Source organism: Aotus nancymaae, unplaced genomic scaffold (genome assembly GCF_030222135.1).
Source record: "Aotus nancymaae isolate 86718 unplaced genomic scaffold, 86718_ANA_hifiasm-v0.15.2.pri h1tg000036l, whole genome shotgun sequence".
Taxonomy (NCBI): domain Eukaryota; kingdom Metazoa; phylum Chordata; class Mammalia; order Primates; family Aotidae; genus Aotus; species Aotus nancymaae.
This window is the reverse complement of record NW_026988450.1, coordinates 81,048,378-81,069,210: the sequence shown is the minus strand read 5'-3', so window position 1 is coordinate 81,069,210 and position 20,833 is coordinate 81,048,378. Positions and strand designations below refer to the sequence as shown.

Sequence of the window (20,833 nt, the reverse complement as noted above, 5' to 3'; positions counted from 1 at the left end):
CTGGGATATCGGGATAAATGCCCATCATGTCTTCAAGGGTCCAAAGGGTATGTGTAGAAAATGGCCATATATTATTATGTTTATTATTATCAGCAAAAATGTTTCGAGCTGTAAATGTATACACAGACATTGTGCCACATGCTCTTCCTACATGGTTTCATTTAATTTCCACTGCCCTGCTCTGCTATCCCATGTGTTTCTGTCACACCAATTAGTCTGAACACACGGCAGGGAAGCTTGGCCACTGGAATGCTGAAGTCACATTGCTTGCTCTACCTAGTTTTCTCAGCATGTCATTGCCTGTGCCACCAAACATCATCAAAGGAACGCTGTGTAGACAGATGTAGCTGAATGCAGCAAACTGCAAGAACTCAGCATTGTACACAACACCTATGATCCCACCTTCTTCCTCTGGCCTGGGACTGGCCCCACTCAGGGGCTCCGTCTTCAAAGTGACAGTTGCAGAGTTTTCCCTTCCCTTTGTGCGACTAGCCCATCTCCGGAACTCAGCAGCTTCAACCCTTCCTTATGCCCTCCCTATCAAGCTACGGTGTCCTTTTACATTTACAGAAGCATTTCTTTTTTCTTTTTTTCTTTTTTTGAGATAGAGTCTCACTATGTCACCCAGGCTGGAGTACAGTGGTGCAATCTCAGCTTACTGCAACCTCTACCTCCCGGGTTCAAGCAATTCTCCTGCCTCAGCCTCCCGAGTAACTGGGATTACAGTGCCCGCCACCGTGCCTGGCTAATTTTTGTATTTTTAGTAGAGACAGGGTTTCACCATATTGGTCAGGCTGTTCTTGAATTCCTGACCTCGTGATCTGTCCGCCTTGGCCTTCCAAAGTGCTGGGATTACAGGCATGAGCCATCGCATGAAGCATTTCTTTAGTATAAATTCAACACATCTTTTTAAAAACTGTTCTAGCATTTTTAAGTAGAATTGTTATCGTTTTTTCCCATTCATCTACCTAAAAGCAGCATGGTTTGGGTTTCCTGTACCTAACTCTAGTTTTCAAATCAGCCCTATTAATTTTAGAGCATCATTTTGCAAACATGAGATTTTCTAGGAATAGATAGAGCAATATAGCCTAAATGTTTGCCCATTCTTATGCCCTTTTTCCATTTAAGGAAAAGTCTGAACATCCGAACTGTCTTGCTCAGGTTTACACAGCCAGTGGGTGGTGGACGGGACACCAGGGCCTGCACCCTTCATCACTCTGACCTTCTGTCAGCCTTGCAGATCACCACGTCTTATCTGACTCACAAACCTGGGGGTCATAGGGAGGTTTTCAGTGTGAGACCCAAGAGCACAAATTTCAGATCAGACAGATCTGAGGGTACCCTGCCAAGCAAATTCCTAATTCCTTGGATTCTCAGCCTCCCAAGCCTCCCATCTGCATAATGAGGATGATAATAAGTAATATTCACAGACATTGAGCAGACAAAATAACATACACTGGGGCCAGGTGCAGTGGCTCACACCTGTAATCCCAGCACTTTAGGAAGCAGAGGTGGGTGGATCACTTGAGGTCAGGAGTTCAAGACCTGCCTGGCCAACATGGTGAAACCCCGTCTCTACTAACAATACAAAAATTAGCCAAGCATGGTGACGTGTGCCTGTAGGCCCAGCTACTTAGGAGGTGGAGGCAGGATAATCGCTTGAACCTGGGAGACAGAGGTTACAGTGAACCGAGATCCTGCCACTGCACTCTAATATAGACAACAAGTGAGACTCCGTATCAGAAAAAAAAAAACAATAAATAAAACACCATGTATATAAAAGGGCGAACAACAAGCCTGCCACTTAGCATATGCTTAGCAGATGTTTTACACATCTCCAAAAAACCAGCATCTTCTCCACCCAAGCATTGGCTCACTCAGCCCCTTCTTTCTGGAATGCCTTAACTATGCCAGGCAAATTCATTCTTCACCAAAGCTCAGCTGAATTAGAAGGATCCATCTCTGCATTTGTACAGTTAGAATTAATCTCTCTCTCCCTTGATCTTTCATACGTTCCATTTGTGCCTGTGCTAAAGCCTCCACTGTCCCTCTCTCTGTATTTAAGCTACTTGAGAGAGTCAGCCTCCCCTACCAGCATGTGATTCTCCAATGTTTGACGCCATAATCATAGCCTTATGTGACTATTTAAAAATCACTGTCAGTTAATCAAAGTTAATGTTGTTATAGCCACCTTCCAAATGCTCAGTAGTCGTAAGTGACTAATGAACAGCACAGATTTGTAGACCATTTCCATCACTGCCACAGGTTCCATTGGACGGTGCTACTCTGGAATCCAGGACACATCTCAGCTCACCTTTGTATCTTCCACATAGGGCAGGTGGCAGACAGGACCACCTACCCTGAGAACTTGGCATGGCGGCTGCTTTTCATCCTTTAGATCTCAGTTCAAATGTCCCCTCCTCATGATTCCTTCTCAGACCACCTGAAGCAGCTCATACCCATCTTTACCTCCCCGGCCTGTTTTGTTTTCATCCAAGCACTTACCACCCTCTGAATTGATCTTATTGCTGGGTCAGTTCCTCTATCAATCAGTGATTCTGTTTTGCTCACCAACGCATCCACAGTGCCTACAAAAGTGCTTATCGCAGCGTGAGTTCTCGTAACTATTTACGGCAGTGCCAGTGCTGAGCTGCCCCACACAATGGGAGAGGCCTAGACAATGAAGCAGGCCAGGAAGGCCTTTCAGACTCAGGGGAGGTTCCATTTTGATGTCTCGTGTAGTAAAATGGTTCCCTTTCCTAGACCTCATTTGTGAGATGAGAGGTTGGGCTAGACAATCTCTAAACAACTATTGGGCATTGACATCCTTTGATTCTGAAAAACCCCACAGCTCATCCCCCAAGTTGAACGCCACAGATATTAAGTGTGTGTAGGCAGCAGATGGTACTGGGTAACAGATCAAGCTCTGAGACTCTGACCCTTTCTTTCGTTTCACCTTCCAGGTTACTGAAGGTCAGGGATGGGAATGGACATGATTAACTAACTACCTACTGGGAGCTGAGGACGTGTGTGGGCGACTTTCAGAAACGTGTCCTTTCCTCCTCAGTTGCAACATAATCCTATTTTACAGAAGAGAAACTGAGTTTCAAGTGAAATAAAAAAGTTGCTTCTGATCAGAGACAGAGCCAGGAAGAGGGAGGTGGGAGTTGAAAGCCAGACCCAGCTTATTCCTCTTCTTCTTCCTCCTCCTCCTCCCCCCTTCCCCCTCCTCCTCCTCCTCCCTCCCCCTCCCCTTCCCCCTCCCCTCCCCCTCCATTCCACCCAGGGCTAGAATGGCTGCCTGGTGCACCTTTTGCTGTAAGCCAAAAAGCAAAACAAACCAAAAAAAGCAAAACATAGTTCTGCCCTTGATTTAGTTTGGCAACAAGAAATTTTCCCAATTTCCTTTGTAATATTTCCCCTAAGTATAAACTTTCAAGAGACAAGGAGGAAAAATAAAAATAACAAACACTACAACTTTCTGTGTGATGTTGAAAAAAGAGTAACAAACACTTAAAAAGAAATACAATTGCAGTTTAAAAAATGTCATAAAACGGTATGTTATTACTTTAAAGGACATTTTTGGTAGGGGTTACTGTTCTATTTCGATTTTTATTTTTAGAAAACAATCCCTATGTTTTGTTATTTAAAAAGAAAACTGGGTGCAGTGGCTCACGCCTGTAATCCCAACACTTTGGGACGCCGAGGCGGGTGGATCATGAGGTCAGGAGATTGAGACCATCCTGGCAAACATGGTGAAACCCAGTCTTTACCAAAAATATAAAAATTAGCTGGAGTGTGGTGGCGCCGCCTGTAGTCTCAGCCACTCGTCGGGGGAGGCAGAGGTTGCAGTGAGCTGAGATCGTACCACTGCACTCCATCCTGGGCAACACAGTGAGACTCTGTCTCAAGAAAAGAAAAGAAGAAAAAAGTAGAGAAAAGAAAAGAAAAGAAAAGAAAAGACAGTAAAAATAATTGGAATAAAGATTGCGGCAGAAATCCTAGTGACCCTGATCATAGTTAGAGAGATCCGAGCTCTGCGAGACTCCAAGCTCCCAGGCAAACTCTCTGTGAAGTGGGGATGGAGGCATTAGGTGAAAGAAGGACCAGAGGGAAAAAAACACAAACACTTGTCCCTGCTGTGGGCTGGCGATTGCTACCGAGGTCGGGGCCGCTTTGGGCCTAGGCTGTGGCATCTTCACTTGCTGCTTTTCCAGGCACAAGTCTGAAGCTGCTGGAAGCCCCAAGCAACTTTCCCTGAGTTACGAACCTCAGAGAGTGAACCTGCACTCCCCTTCTCCCAACCCCCACGTCCCAGGTCGAGCCCCCTTTGGCTCTCACCTGGTGCGCAGCCATGGCCTCGGGCCCTCAGGAAGCTTTTTAGCAGGAATGTAGGTGAATACAGAAATGTTCTACACTTGCTCAGCTTTCCTCGTGAGCCCAGCCCTGTCCTAACAGCTTCACACATTGTCACCTCATTTCAACCTGCTGATGACCTTGGTCCACTCTGACTCCTGTTTTACAAAGGAGAAATTGAAGCCAAGGATGTCGAGGAACAGGCTCAAGACCACGCAGCTCCCATGTGGCAGGGCAGGGGATCCACGCAGGCAGGCGGGCCCCACCATCCTCCCTCGCTCCAAAGCCCTTAACAACTCTGAAGGAGCCACACACAGGCAGGTGGGCCCCACTGTCATCCCTCACTCTGAAGCCCTTAACAGCTGTGAAGGAGCCACAGGGCACAGTGCAGAGCCTGGCCATGGCTCAGAGCTCATGGCCTGCCTTCCTGGCACGTTTCCTCTCTACCCTGCTGGAGGGGAGGCAGGAGGTGAGCAGGGCAGGGCAGAAAAGCGCAGGCCCCAGGATTCCAGGGAAAGAGCTGCTACCTCTCCCACGTGCCAGCAGCAGCCTAGAGCGCTTCCACATGTGTCCATGGGGATTGGGATCCCCTTTGTGCCTTTCTCCAAGTTTCCGTGAGTGTGAAATGAAAAGATGAATGAGAAAGGAAGCTGTAAACTATACAATACTATACAGCTTGCTACTCCAAGTGTGGTCCCCAGACCAGCAGCACAGGGACCCGCTAAGAGTTGATTAGAAAGGCTGGATCTCAGCCGGGCATGATGGCTCATGCCTGTAATCCCAGCACTTTGGGAGGCTGAGGCAGGCAGATTACCTGCGGTCAGGAGTTTGAGACCAGCCTGATCAAAATGGAGAAACCCTGTCTCTACTAAAAGCACAAAATTAGCCGGGCGTGCTGGCACATGCCTGTAATCCCAGCTACTTGGGAGGCTGAGGCAGGAGAATAGCCTGAACCTGGGAGGCAGAGGTTGTGGTAAGCTAAGATTGTGCCATTGCACTCCAGCCTGGGCAACAAGAGTGAAACACTGTCTCAAAAAAAAAAAAGGCTGGATCTTGGCCTGACACCAATTTACTGACTCAGGGTCTACACCTTCCAGGGCCTGGGTTTGCTGGGAGAAAAACGTCCTGGGAGGGTAGAGCTTAAAGTGAGAAGAAGGAGAAGCTCCATGAATCAGGAAGCCTGGGAGGAGCGGCTGCAGGGAGCCCAGCGCCCAGGCCCCTGCAAGCGGCTTGCCCTGCCTCACGGGCCACATGGGCCTTTCTGACAGCATGGGCTGAACTCAGCGGGTTCTGCCAAGATCCTTCACTTAGTGGCTTTGCGTCCACTTTGCAACTCAGCTCTGCCTGCAGAATGAGGCTCCCAATCCCTGCCAGATTGCAATGAGATCAAATCTGATGGCACAAAGGAGAATGACGTGGAAATCCCTTTGCAGTCACAGGGGAGATCAGTGCCTGCTTGAGGAGTGTGCTGTGCTGAGTCTGCTGAAGGATAGAGCTTGGAGAAGCCAGGCTGAGGGTGTAGAGTGGGGAGGGGGACAGTCCGGCCCTTCCCCACATGCACCTGCTGGAAACCAGCTCCAAACATGACCATGTGAAGCCACCGCAGCCCTAAGCCAACCAGCCCGACCAACCTACCCTTTTTCAAATACACTGCTGGAGAATCTTGACCACGGCTCCTCACTTTCACCTGGCAGCGAAGACTTCCAAAGCTGGTGGCCTTCGAGTTCCCCAATGCATCTTGTTTCTGTAGATAGAAAGGTGCTCCATTATCCTGTGATGTTTAATAATTCAACTCAACTAACATTCATCCAGCCCTAACCATGGTTAGGCATGGGGGCTACAAAGGTAAGTTAGTTTCTCCTGGTCTATTGGAGGAGATAGACATTTAAGCAATAACTTGCAGCCCAGAGTGTTAACTGCAAAGATACATATAATTAGAGAAGAGGTAATTAGAGAGGAAGGAGCAATTGATTCTACTGAGAAAGAGAACCTAGAAAAGTTTCCCAGAAAAAGTGAATCTGGGTGAGGTTTTGACGTATGAATAAGAGTTTGCCAGATGGCAACAAGGGAGGGTTGAGTTTAAGCAAAGGAAACAGCAGACACAGAGACCCAGAATTTCATGAGTGTTTTCAGAACTAGGTTCAGTAATTTTTGGACTTCGGTTATGAGTGGGGAGGATGGGAGAGGATAGAGAGGCAGGAGCTGGCTATGAAAGACCTGATAGACCCCTAGTTTCTATCCAGGGAAGATCATGAAGACAGTTCTTAAGTTTGGAGATGGTGAGTGAGGTCAGACTTCCAGAGCTCTTGCCATTCTCGGCCCTCTTTGATCTCTCTTCCTGACTTATTTTCAGCAGTCTTGCTATGTGGATGATGTAGGATAAACCTGTGTATTTTATTCCCAGTATTTTGCCTCCACCGTCAAGGTTGCCACATTTTGAGTTTCCTGTGGGAATTTTTGGAGGACAGGGGCTATAGCAAGGCTGTTTGAAGGCAACAGCTCTTCTTGCTTTGCAGAAAGAGGAGGAAGGGTCTTGGAGAGCAAAAAGAAAGAAGAGATTCCTACAGACCTGAGAAGAACTCGAGATGAGGTCCTGTGTAGCAAGAGACCTTGTCCTTCTGTGGCCATGCCAGTTGGGGCAGGGGACAAGATGTCAGATGGACCTGAGGGGGCTAAACCCAACATGCTATGGCTCCAGCGCTGGTAGAGCCCTCTTCATACCCCAAGCCTGGCCAGAAGCAGAGGAGTTGAGGAGGACTTTGGGCCCTGGCATTGGGTAGTGTGGCTAACCACTGATGACCAAGGACCAAGGCCCTCCCATCACCACCCCACCCCAACACCTTAGGACCAAGAGCCCAGAGCCCTGGAGAGAAGCCTTAATAATGGTTGAGATGGAATTTCCTGCAGACCTGATGGGGAATGATAATAATTTAGCAGCAACAATGATCATTGTAACAATGGTCAATGAGACTTTATTTTGCGACCGAATTCTTCAGTGAGCGTTTTCATGAAGGACCTCATTCAATCCTCACAACAATCCAGTGATGTGGGTGCCATTATTAGACCTATAACATAGGGGAAATCTGAGGCTCCAAAGCACTAAATAGCAACAAGCAAGTAGCAGAGCTGGGATTTGAACCCAAGACCCTTCCCTGCCTCTTCCCTATATCTTGCAGCTACAGAACCCAGCTCAAGAGCCCTGAAATTCAAGGTCCACCCTCCATGCCCTTCTGCAGTGTCACTTATGAAGACACTCTCACATGCAAGCACATGGGTAAAGGGAAATGAAATGCACCAGCGTGGGTGACATTGCAAAGCCACTACACATCTCCATGACCTCCACTGAGGGAATGCCAAGTGAATTATGCACATCCATGAAATAGATTCATATGCTCCAATGCGAGTAAGAAGCTTATTTTTCAAGACTCTATATATAGAGAAAGATGAACATCATGAGAAAATCAAGGTAGAGAAGAATATCTATTATAAAAATAGCACACAATCAAATAAAAACACCATTATAAATGCACAGAAATTCTCTGAAAGAATCCATTAGAAACCAGGAGTAAAAAGGAGAGAGGCATGTGTTTATGAATTAGGAAATTAGGAGACAGGAGACTCCTGTTTTTCACTGAGGAGGACAGGTGCTAATTATCCTAATTTGATGATTCCACATGAAATTGCCAATACTCTACAAACTTTGACTCCCAGAACAGCAATGTTATGTGGTTCTAATATTTAACTTTTTTCTTTTTAAACCACAATTATGGTTTGTTTGTTTGTTTTTTGTTTTGAGATGGAGTCTTCGCTCTGCAGCCCAAGCTGGAGTGCAGTGGTGCGATCTTGGCTCACTGTAACCTCCGCCTCCCAAATTTAAGCGATTCTCCTGCCATAGCCTCCCCAGTAGCTAGGATTACAAGCAAGAACCATCATACCCAGCTAATTTTGTGTGTGTGTTTTTAGTAGAGACAGGGTTTTTCCATGTTGGCCAGGCTGGTCTCAAACTCCTGACCTCAAGTGATTCACCTGCCTCGGCCTCCCAAAGTGCTGGGATTACAGATGTGAGCCACCGTGCCTGGCCAACCACAATTATGTTATATTTCTACAGTAGGTAGGCACGCTGGGGTCTGGGACCCTGAGGGACAGTGGTGTTTAGGGCCCTCTCACCTCTGGCCCACGCTGCCTGATAGGCAGGCAGTTCTTTCCTGACTGACTCATCAGGAATCTACACAGTTCAGGCAGACACTCCTTACTCCAGCTTCATCTTGGATCTGTCCCTGGCCTATCATAGCTTCAAGTCCCCAAAGTCTCATCACTTTGAAGAAATGGAGGCAACAGAGGATCAGCTCTCGACAACCTCATTCCATCACCTGGCCAGGCTGCCGCCCCATTCCTCAGAGTATGTCTGGCCTAGAGTGGATGCAGGGCACAACCACCATGGGGCTGCCCCACCTCACCTGCTCAGAAGTCATGCAGGCAACATTGTCACTTGTCCAAGCATAGAAATCACAGGAAACCTCTGGCTCCGTCATGGACATGGTGAAGAAGCCGCAGTTCTCGTCCTCTGCACAATCTGCAAGCACCATGAGACAGTCACTCACTTGGCTGTACTGGGGAGGATGCTGAGGACGGAACAGACACATCCCCCTGCCCCTGCCCCTGCCCCTGCCCCACATGCCCAAACACACAAACACACACACGCACACACACACACACAAATACATGGGTGCACAAATACACACACTTGCCTCCAAATACCCACAAACATACACACATATATTCACACACACCTCTAAGCACACACAAATATACACCTAAATACACACACAGCACCAAACACACACACATACAAATATACATCCAAATACACACACAAACCACCCCCCCACAATATACAAATACACACAAGCGCACACACACACCACAGCTCCAAACACACACACAAATATACACCCAAATAAACACAAACCTCCAAATAAACACCCAAACACACACACGAATACACACACAAGCATATATGCACTCACATACATATACACCCAAATACACACACACAAATACACTCAAACACATGCACACAGATACAAATATGCATTCAAATGCACACACTCCAATACACACATATACACCCAAATACACACCCCTGCAATATATACCCACAAGCACACATATAAGCACACATTCATTAAGTACATACCATGAACCTCAAGCAGTATGAAGTGTGTTTATGTTACTGAATCACAGATCCCCCATCTTACAGATAAAGAACTGAAGCACAGCTCAGTTTAGGTACTTACTTACTGAGGTCACAAAGCTACCAAGTGGCAGAGCTAGGATTTAAATCTAAGTAGTCAGACTTCAGAACTTGTATAGTTACTAAGCTGTATCTGCCTAAATTATACTTTTTTTATATTTTAATTGCTTCTATCCTATGAGGATCCAAGCCTAGATATCCGCTGAGATCACAACTTTGTTCAAGGCTATGTGCCATTTCCATCAGGAACAGACAGCAGTCCTATAGGGGATTGAACGATAGAATAGAATCCCCACTTCCCACAGTGAGTGCTCTCTCCAGATGACAGGAGGCCACGCACTTAATGAGGGCAGGGACCACAGCTGCTTTTTGTGGACACTGGATGATAGGCATGAAGCATTCAACTGTGTAATATTCATGAATAATGATGGCAATTAATGATTTATCAGGAATAGGAGGTTTTGATAGAAAATGTAAATTAAGGAGAAAAACCTTACACTTACATATTTATCATTACAAAGCACTTTCACATATATTATTAATACCGATTCTTGCTTTAGGTAAGAGGTAAATTTAGAGAAGGGAATACCAAGACTAAGACTTGGCACAGTCTGTGACTGATGGGGGCAAAGCAGTAACTTGAATACCTTTGCAATCCAATTCCTGAGCCCGCCCCCCGACACTGCATTTGCCCAGATGAAGGACAAGGGAAAGCCTCTCGTATCTGGGACGGAGATGTCTTCCTTTTCTCTAACAGGACATCTTACAAACTGCATAATGAGATGACATCTTGGGTGCAAAGGTGGTCTTCCGGATGTTTTCATCACCTCCTGATTTTCATCTCAGCATTGTATGGCTGTAATGTCTTCATGAACGAGGCACTGAGAGGTCAATGATATTTTACCCACAAACTGCCTGGCTCATTCAGAACTTCCCCCCACCCCACCCACACACACACACACAAAGTAATTCTTTTTTAAAATATTTTTTTGAGACAGGGTCTGGCTCTGTTGCTCAGGCTAGAGTGCATCAGCGTGATCTTGGCTCACTGCAACCTCTGCCTCCTGGGCTCAAGCCATCTTCTCACCTTAGCCTCTCAAGGAGCTGGGATTACAGGCACACACTGGCACACCTGGCTAATTTTTGTATTATTTTTATTTTTATTTTTTCGTAGAGATGGGGTTTTGCCACCTGCCTCGGCCTCCCAAAGTGCTGGGATTACGCACATGAGCCACTGCACCCAGCTCCAAAGAGAATAATTCTTATTGGTCTGCTGGGTAATGGCTCTAAAGTTCTCCTGTTTCCTAACTGAACTAACCTAATCTTCACTGCAAGCAGATCCATGCTTCAGGTTCAGGGAAAAATTCAGTCAAGAAAACAAACTTCTGGATCAGAGTTGGAAGGATGAGCATCATAGAATCTGGTTGTTTAAGTGCTGACCTAGAACCAGGGCTCCTATCATGGCCCCAATCATAGCTTCCCCTCATGCTCCCACTAACCCGCATTTTCCTCCTATTCCCCATCATGCCGTTCAGTTCTCTAGACAACTTGGTTTTCTTTTCTTTTTTTTTTTTTTTTTTTTTGAGACGGAGTTTCACTCTTGTTACCCAGGCGCTGGAGTGCAATGGCGCGATCTCGGCTCACTGCAACCTCCGCCTCCTGGGTTCAGGCAATTCTCCTGCCTCAGCCTCCTGAGTAGCTGGGATTACAGGCACGCACCACCATGCCCAGCTAATATTTTGTATTTTTAGTAGAGACGGGGTTTCACCATCTTGACCAGGATGGTCTCGATCTCTTGACCTCATGATCCACCCGCCTCAGCCTCCCAAAGTGCTGGGATTACAGGCGTGAGCCACTGTGCCCAGCCCAACAATTTGGTTTTCTTACCAGTCTTCCCTTGCCTCACCAACAATGATATCTACCTCTTCACTGACTAAGTGGCTTTATTTTCCTACCCCTTAAATGGCCCTTTGACCAACTGTAAAACTGTCCCGATTTTTCATTGTGGGCTGAATTATGTTTCACACTCAAAATTCATATCATGTAGTCCACCCCAGCACCTCAGGATGTGACCGCATTTGGAGTTAGGGTCTTAAAAGAGGTAATTAAGTATATAATATTGGCAGTTATATGCCAATAGGACTGGTGTTCTTATGAGAAATAAAGATCAGGCTACAGACACATACATAGGGAAGACCAAGCAAAGTCACAGGGAGAAGTGAGTCACCTACAAGCCCAGGAGAGGGGCCTCAGAAGAAACCAGTCCTGCCAATACCTTGATCCTGGACTTCCAGCCTCCAGAATTATTGGAAAAGCCATTTTGTTGTTTAAGCCCCATAGTGTGGGGTACTTGGTTCCAGCAGCCTGAGCAGACTAGCACAGTGCTGAATGCCTGGACCGCTACTCAAGCTGCACACACTGCTTGTCTTGGATTGCCCTACTCTCGTTTGTGTGATAGGACGGCCTCTTGCTAGACGTCCCTGACGTGGCTTTCTTTCTCAAGCTGTTGTCTGTTTCCTCTCAGCATATTTTAGACACTGAACTCAGTGGCCCAGTTAGCTAAACCATCTCTGGACACAAACAGAGGCACATGTTATCCATGCTTGCCTCACTCCCTAAAATTCTGCACCCTCTTTTGCTTCCCATCTCACTAGTTTGCCCTTCTAACGTAAGCTGTGTCACAGCGTGTGCACACATGAGCATGTATATGATGGTCCTTGTCAAGACAAGTCACTACCAAAGCTGTCCTTCGGTCTGCTGTCATGCTGGTTCCTCACATCCACATTTTCGACCACTTGGTTTTGTCCCTCCATCCCTGTTAGTATCTCTCATTCTACAAACATTTTCTTCAGCTTCCACTTATGCCTTGCACTGTGTTTATGAAACAAACAATCGTGTGCTCACCATAAGCAAAGCTGATATCTGAAACAGAGTCACACTCAGAGGGTTAATTACTTAGGAACTAAATCACCTGAGGTTACTGAGGTAGCCATGATGCAGTAGTTAAAATGGCAACGATAGACACTGGGGACTCCCGGGGGTGGGAACATAGAGAGGAGGACAGGGTTGTAAAACTGACTACTGGGATTACATTCACTACCTGGGTGATGGACTCAATTGTCCCCCAAACTTCAGCAGCATACCATATACCCATATAACAAACTTGCACGTGCACCCGCTAAATCTAAAATCAAAGATAAGATTATTTTTTAGTATTTTTTATTTCAATAGCTTTTAGGGTAAAAGTGGTTTTGAGTTACATGGATGAGTTGTATAGTGGTAAGGTCTGAGATTTTAGTGCACTCCAAAGATGAAATCATTTAAAACAAAAAAAGATTGCAGGCTTTGACGTGTTCCTTTGGATTTGAATTTAAGCCCTGGACTTGCTGACTCTGTGTCACTGAACAAGTCGCTTAAACTCCCAAAGCTTTATTTTTCTCTTCTGTAACTCAGGATAACAATGGCTACTTTATGGGTGGTTTTGGGATTGTGAGTTAATCCTTGTAAACTCATATGCTCAATAAATAGCAGCTTTTATTGCCACCTCTCTGACCCCACTGTTAAAATAGGGAGATACATACCCTGACCTGGATACAAAGCTCCATGCCAAACTAATTTTGTTCATTTCTACTTAACATGTGCCATGTGGATAGCATACAGTAGATACACCATCAACGCTGCAATGAAATTATGAATTGAATATACCTTCTAGAAATCAATTCACTGACAGTGTTTTTGATAAAGTGTGCTTTTCAATCATAGTTTGAATGGTTTGGTTTGGTTTGTCTTGACAACTCTCAGCAGAGCTTACTTCCACACCTACTCTGAATGCACATCTCCCCGCCGCTCCTCACCTGTCAAACACTGCATCACAGGGAACTCGGAATCGGGAACTCTGGATCTGACAGCCACGGGAGCATTGGCATCGAAGACCACCTTTGATTCTGGAGCCTTCTCAAATTTCTGCAGCACTAAAAATAATGCAGAGTTAGTAAATATGACTCAGAAGGATATAGGGCATCTGCAGAGAAGCCCTAAAGGCTGTTAGGTCAAGAAGTCACTACCCACTACCCATTCGTAGCTCTTGGCAGCACAAATGTCCCAGGGAAAGCAATTCCGTGCTGAGGTAGCTCCAGCATCCTGCCCCATGTCTAATACTGAGAGCTACAACTTACCAGCTCTCCCTGCTTCTACCTCATTGTCATGAAGTGAGGTGGAAACTTAATATGTTAGTCCTTACAACTCATTTCTTCTCATTAACATTGATTTTCTACCTGAACTTACGTTTCTCTGTCCCTATCCCTGAGTGCTAATTACATCATATAATTATTTTACTGGCATTTTCTTTCTATAAAGCAAAGTGAATTCTTTCTGAAATGAGGTAAGTTACTTTTTTAAAAGACGTGTATATATATTTATGTAAATCTGAAGATGTGTCACGTGGCTCAGGCAGTTTTAAGATTGTTTAAGTGATTTATTAGCATCTGTTTTCCTAGCTACTACCTTCGACATACTTGAGTTCCATTTGATAGGAATAACATAGCCACAAACTCATGAAACTAGACAAGTGAGGAGGAAGAAATATAATTTTTCAAGGCTACGAGGGTTGGAACTCATTCTTTACCAAGCAAAAGAGAAAGCATGAAGGGTAACACTCAAGGAATGAGATTTATCTTCCAAGCCACAGATTCCCAAGAGTGTCAATATCTTGCAGTCTTACAGGTAACTGTCAAAAAGAAAGAGTTATGTACAAGCCCAAAGGCACATGTGTATCAGTTTTCTGGGAAACATAATTATAAACATATATACAAGCACTAATTATGTACATCCACTGCTTTATAAAAAAGACTTATATCTAGATTGGTTTTTATCAAGTCAATAAATTCAAGGCCATCCAAAGCAATCTTTTCTCAGCTTTCATGATAAGCAGAAAAAAATGTTTATTCCTTTTGGGATGGGGTTGAGAGGAGTGAGCATTTATATAAAATACATGATATGCTCTAAGCCTTATAAAGTGGTGATAGAGAAAATAATTCTGATTTGACAAACTGGCCTATCCACATTAATTGCTAAAGTTGTCAATTTCATGTTCTCTGCCCACACTCAGCCCTTCCTCTCATCTCCTTCCGTCTCTTTTAAATTTTATATTCCTTAGTAGCTCATCTGTGGAGACCGTAAGCTCCAGTCCAGCAAATGCCATGTTATATTCACCACGGTGTCTCTAAGTCTTGATTGGTACAGACCAGATGCTCAAAACCCTCTAGGAGACTAAATAAAATTTGAAAGATCTTTCAGTTTCTAATTAAATTCTGCCAAAAATACAGTAAATTTAGCACTTCAGTTAGAGAATCTGCTGGTTTTCAGAAAAGGGACACCTTGGTGATAGAGATCTTCACATTTCAGGATTCTGTGAAGAATCTCACGGCCAAGCAGAACAGAAACAATCCATGAACCAATTTGCTGATGAATTATGCCAACAGAGTCAGTTTGCAGATTTATACATTCTGTTAGTATAATTTCCCATGTATCCAATTTATACTTAGCAGCCATGTATAAATGTCTTAAGGAAAGCATAAAAGGTTATCATTAAAGCACAGTATATATTAATATTTCATCATAATTTTTGCATAGTATATTGTGGATACTTAGGTGCCTGTCTCCTTCCAAGGCAAAGACAATATTCTGATCACTAGCCAGGATTGTAACAGAGAAACTACTTTCCTGCATATCGAATGGATGGAGAGAGGGAGGGAGGATATCAGGGAAGGAAGGACAGGCAAATGAATGACTAACAACATCATCACGACACCAGGAAACCAAGAGATAACATGATGATGGCACTTGATGTGGTATATGAAGACTTCAGCATAGGTCAACAAAGATCAGAATTAGGAAAATGAATCTTAAGTTAAAGGGAAGATGAACTGGAAATATTTCCAGTGAGCAAGGTGGAAATATTTCTACTAACTCTGCAAGTAAACAAAGGAAATAGAAGATCAAAGGGAGTGCCAGGAAGCTGCAGCATGAGAGATTTCAGAGATGGGCAGCAGGCAGGCAGGGAGAGGCACCAACTCTGGAGTGAGCTCTCAGCTCAACTCCTGATGCCACCACCAGCTCTGTGTCCTTGGACACCTTGCAACCTCCGAGAGTTTCAGTTTCCTGGTAGTGAGGATTAAATAATATAGCATGGAATGGTATATGGCATGTGGTAACCACTCAGTTAGGGTTAGGATAAGTCCCTCTGACCCCTGTAGAACACCTTGACTAAATCTCAGGGCTTGTAAAACTGACCACAGGAATGGAGGTGGTAGAAGAATCCCCTTCCCTGAAGACCTTTAGGAAATAGTTTCAAAGAATCCCAGACAACTGGAGCAATTCATTCATTCTGTCAATGAGTACCTGTGATCCTGGAATAGAACAAGAAATAAGACACAATTCTAGCCCCAAAGGAACATATGGTCTAATTAGGTTAGAGCCCAGAAGGGAGGCTGGGATATTGCAAATGGTGCTTTATCCCCGGAGCAATGCAGAACCACTGAAGAGTTTTAAGGGGCTTTGCATAAGCAGAATCCCCTTTTAAATAACCGCACTAGAAGCGTCATAGAAAAACCGCTGGACTGGAGCAAGAAGATGAGTGAGGCAGGTATGGCAGTACCATGTCAGCAACAGTAGAGGCCTGAACAAAGGAGGTGGCAAGAGGGCTGGAGAAGGAGCAAATTCCTCTCAGGTAGGTACCTGTTCGGGGAGGTATAAGCCCCTTGCTTAAAGACCTAGCCTCAAGGACAAAAGCCTTAAAAATTTTACTCCTGATTTTTTAATGATCGCCATTCTAACTGGCGTGGAATGCAGCAAACCACCATGGCACATGTATACCTATGTAATGAACCTGCATGATCTGCAAATGTACATATATATATATATATATATATATATATATATATAGAGAGAGAGAGAGAGAGAGAGAGAGAGAGAGAGAGAGAGATAGAAAATTCTACTCCCAGAGAAAGTTCCTCTCAAAGGCAATTCTGAGAAAAGACAGTTGACATGCCTGTGAGGTCCCAGCTTATTAACATAGAAATCCCCAGGCATATCCAGAAAGGGAAACATAAGCTCAGAGCTTTGCATAAGAAGCCAAAGATGCTGAAGCTCTATCTGGAGGCTATTCAGAAGCCAGCGCCTCAGGGAGGCATCATCAAAGTTGTCAAGCTGAGCTGTGACTCCTGAGTACTTGTGGTGACACTGATTAAACCGTTCTTTCTGCCTTGAACACTGGGCAGAATACACCATGAAATGCCCTACAAACTTCATTAGACAATCCTCAAGGCCGAACCATTGACAAAGATGCAAAGAGAGCTCAGAGCACTTAGACAATAATGCCCGGATGGGCAGTGATCACTTGGGCCACTGCGCAAGTTGCTCCCCCTCTAAGGACATAGTCTCTCGTTTGTCAAGTATCTGCCTAACTGATCTCTCAAAGCACTTTCCAGCTGTACCTCCCCTGTTACTTCTGCCCAAGAGGAGGGATATTGGGAAAAAAGTAAGCCTTTCATTGGATTTGCAATTTATTCAAGAATACACACACACACACACTCACACACACACACACACATGCATACATTCACTCCTTAGGCTTTGTTAGCTCTTCACTAGAGAAGGGAAATGATTGCCCTGAGAATTATAAAATGAAAATTTTTCACTTGGATTTTCACTGATGTTTTATGCCATGAGCCGTACCAGCTTCCCTGGAGGACAGGTAGGCTATGCGTGCATATGTGTGTGTATGTGAGGCTGTGTTTATTGAGGAAGCAGGTAAATCTAAGTGGAAACAGATTGGTGGAATGAAGAATACAAAGGCTGGGTAGTTCAACATACACCAATTCAAATTCTAGGCATATTCTATCCTAACTATGGAAGCAAGAGAAGTGCTACATTCTTTGCCTCAGTTTCCTCAGCTAAAATATTGGCAATAATATTTACCTTTTAGGACTACCCTGGATGCAAATGTGATAAACACATAAAACGTCTGGCACACAGTAAGCCCACGTATGTTACACCCTTTCCTTAGGCAGAAATACTAAGAGACTAGCTTGCTTGGGCTTGTTAAGTGTGCAAAGGTCAACCCTAAGACCTCAAGAAGAGGCAGGTGGTTCCAGGGAAGGGTGGAACAGAGTCGTAAAGACTGAGAAGATGTCAGGATTAAAAGATCTTGCAGACTGTTTCAGCCTCCCTCCAAGTTTAACAGATGGGGAAACAAGGCAAATACTGTTTCTGAGCCTTCTCATTCTGAGACATTTATTAGCGCTGGTAGGTATTCCATTGCTAAGGCACTCAACACCCTTACAAGGCTGAAACTGATGCCTCCATGTTGTAGACGAAGAAACTGCTGCAGGTGAGTGACCTGCCTAAGACTACACAGCCAGTAAAGGCACCACTGGGATTAAACTACTTCTGATCTCACAGGACATACTGTTCCCTTCTGCTCCTTCGGTTCCCATCACACCATGTACTATAGAATATCTGATGGTTCATCTGGGCCTTTTCCACCTGGTATCTCACTGAGGAACTGTATGTGGCACAGGGTAGAGCTCAATAAATATTTGTTGACATTATAGGTTGATGTTGATTCTCAGGAAATAGACCAAAAGCCACTGGGAGACTGAGGATCAGAAGGATTGAGCAACTTGGTCTAGATCACCCAGTGATAAAGATATGGATCTAGAACTAGAAATACCATTTGACCCAGCAATCCCATTACTCAGTATATACCCAAAGGGTTATAAATCATTCTATTATAAAGACACATGCACACATATGTTCATTGCATCACTGTTTACAACAGCAAAGACTTGGAATCAACCCAAATGCTCATCAAGGATAGACTGGATAAAGAAAATGTGGCACATATACACCATGGAATACTATGCAGACATAAAAAAAGGATGAGGTCATGTCCTTTGCAGGGACATGGATGAATCTGGAAGCCATTATTCTCAGCAAACTGATACAAGAACAGAAAACCAAATACCACATGTTCTCACTCATAAATGGGTGTTGAACGATGAGAACACATGGACACAGGGAAGGGAACATCATACATGTCTGTTGGGGAGTTGGGGGCTAGGGGAGCGATAGCAGGGGTTGGGGAGGTTGGAGAGGAATAACACTAGGAGAAATACCTAATGTAGGTGAAGCAGGGATGGAGGCAGCAAACCATCATGGCTTGTGTATGCCTATGTAACAATCCTGCAAGATCTGCACATGTATACCAGAACTTAAAGTATAATTTTAGAAAAAAGATATGGAACAAGGCCTGGCACACAAGTCTTCTATAACAGGAGTTTCCAAATCCTGAGCCATAGACCGGTACCAGTCCATGGCCTGTTACGAAATGGGCCACACAGCAGGAGGTGAGCATGAGGAGGGTGAACATTACCACCTGAGCCCCGCCTCCTGCCAGATCAGTGGCAGCATTAGACTCTCACAGGAGCACAAATCCTATTGTGAACTGTGCATGCGAGGGATCCAGGCTGGGTGCTCCTTTGAGACTCTCGTGCCTGATCATCTGCCACTGTCTCCTATCACTCCCAGATGGGACCATCTAGTTCCAGTGAAAAAAGCTCAGGGTTCTCACTGATTCTACCTTAATGGTGAGTTGTATAATTATTTCATTATATATTACAATGTAATAATAATAGAAATAAAAGGCACAACAGACGTCATGTGCTTGAATCATCCTGAAACCATCCCCACCCCAACACCCCTAGTCTGTGGGAAAATTGTCTTAAAAGAAACCGATCCTTGATACCAAAAAGGTTGGGGACTGCTGCTCTACAGTGTCCTACTGAGGAAGAAGTGCTGGCTCGATTAGTGAAGGCAAGCTGCCTAGAAGAATGGAGGCCTCCACAGATCTTTTAATATGAAACTTCACCTCTTGTGCTTGCTGAAGTACTTAGAAGTAAGGGTTCCTGATATCTGGAATTTACATACCAAATGATTCAAATAAAAGAGAGTGAAATGTTAACAATTTTTGGATCTAGGTGATGGGTATTTGTTCATGCAACGGTTCTTCCAATTTCTACACAGATTAAAATAAAAGTTGGAGACAAATGTACCTCCGGCTTCTCTCCCTTTCTATAAAGCCCTTGAGACCACTCCCCGCTCCCCAGGAACCGTGACTGATTTCACCTCCAGCACCTACTCAGACACTGTGAGTCCTCAAGTGGGGCCTCTGTTTCCCACGGCAGCCTCCACCCCTCGCTGTCCACACAGAAGGCCTTCCCACTGCCCTTGTCCCTTTGGCTGGCTCGGTACTGGCCGTTCTGATCACATTGCAGGCCTGCTTCGTTCCTCTGACAGTCAGTGACACCTAGAACCAATAAATTGACACAGTCATCAATGACGAGCCTCTGGAATCCTCCCACTCCTACTCCTAGGCTCTGGGTCATTGACAAGGTGTCCAAGTCACACATCTGACTCAGACATTCTAGCTTAAAACTCTTCAGTGTCCCCACTGCTCTGACCAATAAGGCCCCTGTGATCTGGCTGCCACCACTCTTAAGTTCTGCGCACACACCCCATGCTTCCCACGCCACCTGCTTCGTTCCATGCCCTGAGCACACCAACCTCTCTGATGCCATTTGCTCCAACACAGGCTTGGCTCATCTGGGCCCTCTCCTGGCCCACAGCTCTCCCAATGTTTGCTGCACAAACTCTCCATCACCCACCTGTTTTCATCCCAATTGCCATTGTCTCAGGAAAGCCTTCCTGCTATGGTCTGAATGTTTGGGTGCCACTGCCAAAATTCACATGTGGAAACCCAGTGCCCAGTGTGATGGTATTACAGGTGGTGCCTTTAGGAGGTGACTAGATCATGAGAGTGGAGTGCTCCCGAATGAGATTTGTACCCTTTAAAAGACTCCCACTATGTGAGAGCACAGTGAGAAGGTAACATCTTTGATACTATTATCAGACACCAAATCTGTTGGCACTTTGATCTTGGACTTCCCAGCCTCCAGAACTGTGAGAAATAAATTCCTGCTATTTATAAGCCACCCAGTTTATGGTATTTTGTTATAGCAGCCGGAATGGACTAAGACATCTCTGGACGTCCCAGCTCAGTCAGACCCAAATGTTACACACTATCCCAGGGACCTACACCTCTCCTTCATAGCAGGGCATGCTGTTACGATTCCCATTTATCCATGTGAATGAATGACTGATGAC

The 20,833-nt window shown here is 45.0% G+C and overlaps 1 protein-coding gene across 1 annotated transcript in view; it reads right to left on the bottom strand.

Moving 5' to 3' along the window:
• TG (thyroglobulin) overlaps positions 1–20,833 on the bottom strand; it is a 275,160-nt gene that overhangs the window by 196,845 nt on the left and 57,482 nt on the right. The window contains exons 22-25 of the mRNA XM_064384611.1: positions 19,809–19,976; positions 13,465–13,581; positions 8,814–8,929; positions 5,992–6,100 (exon numbers count right to left, since the gene is read on the bottom strand). Of these exons, the coding sequence (XP_064240681.1) occupies positions 5,992–6,100; positions 8,814–8,929; positions 13,465–13,581; positions 19,809–19,976 (510 nt within the window). The remainder of the gene's footprint in view (positions 1–5,991; positions 6,101–8,813; positions 8,930–13,464; positions 13,582–19,808; positions 19,977–20,833) is intronic.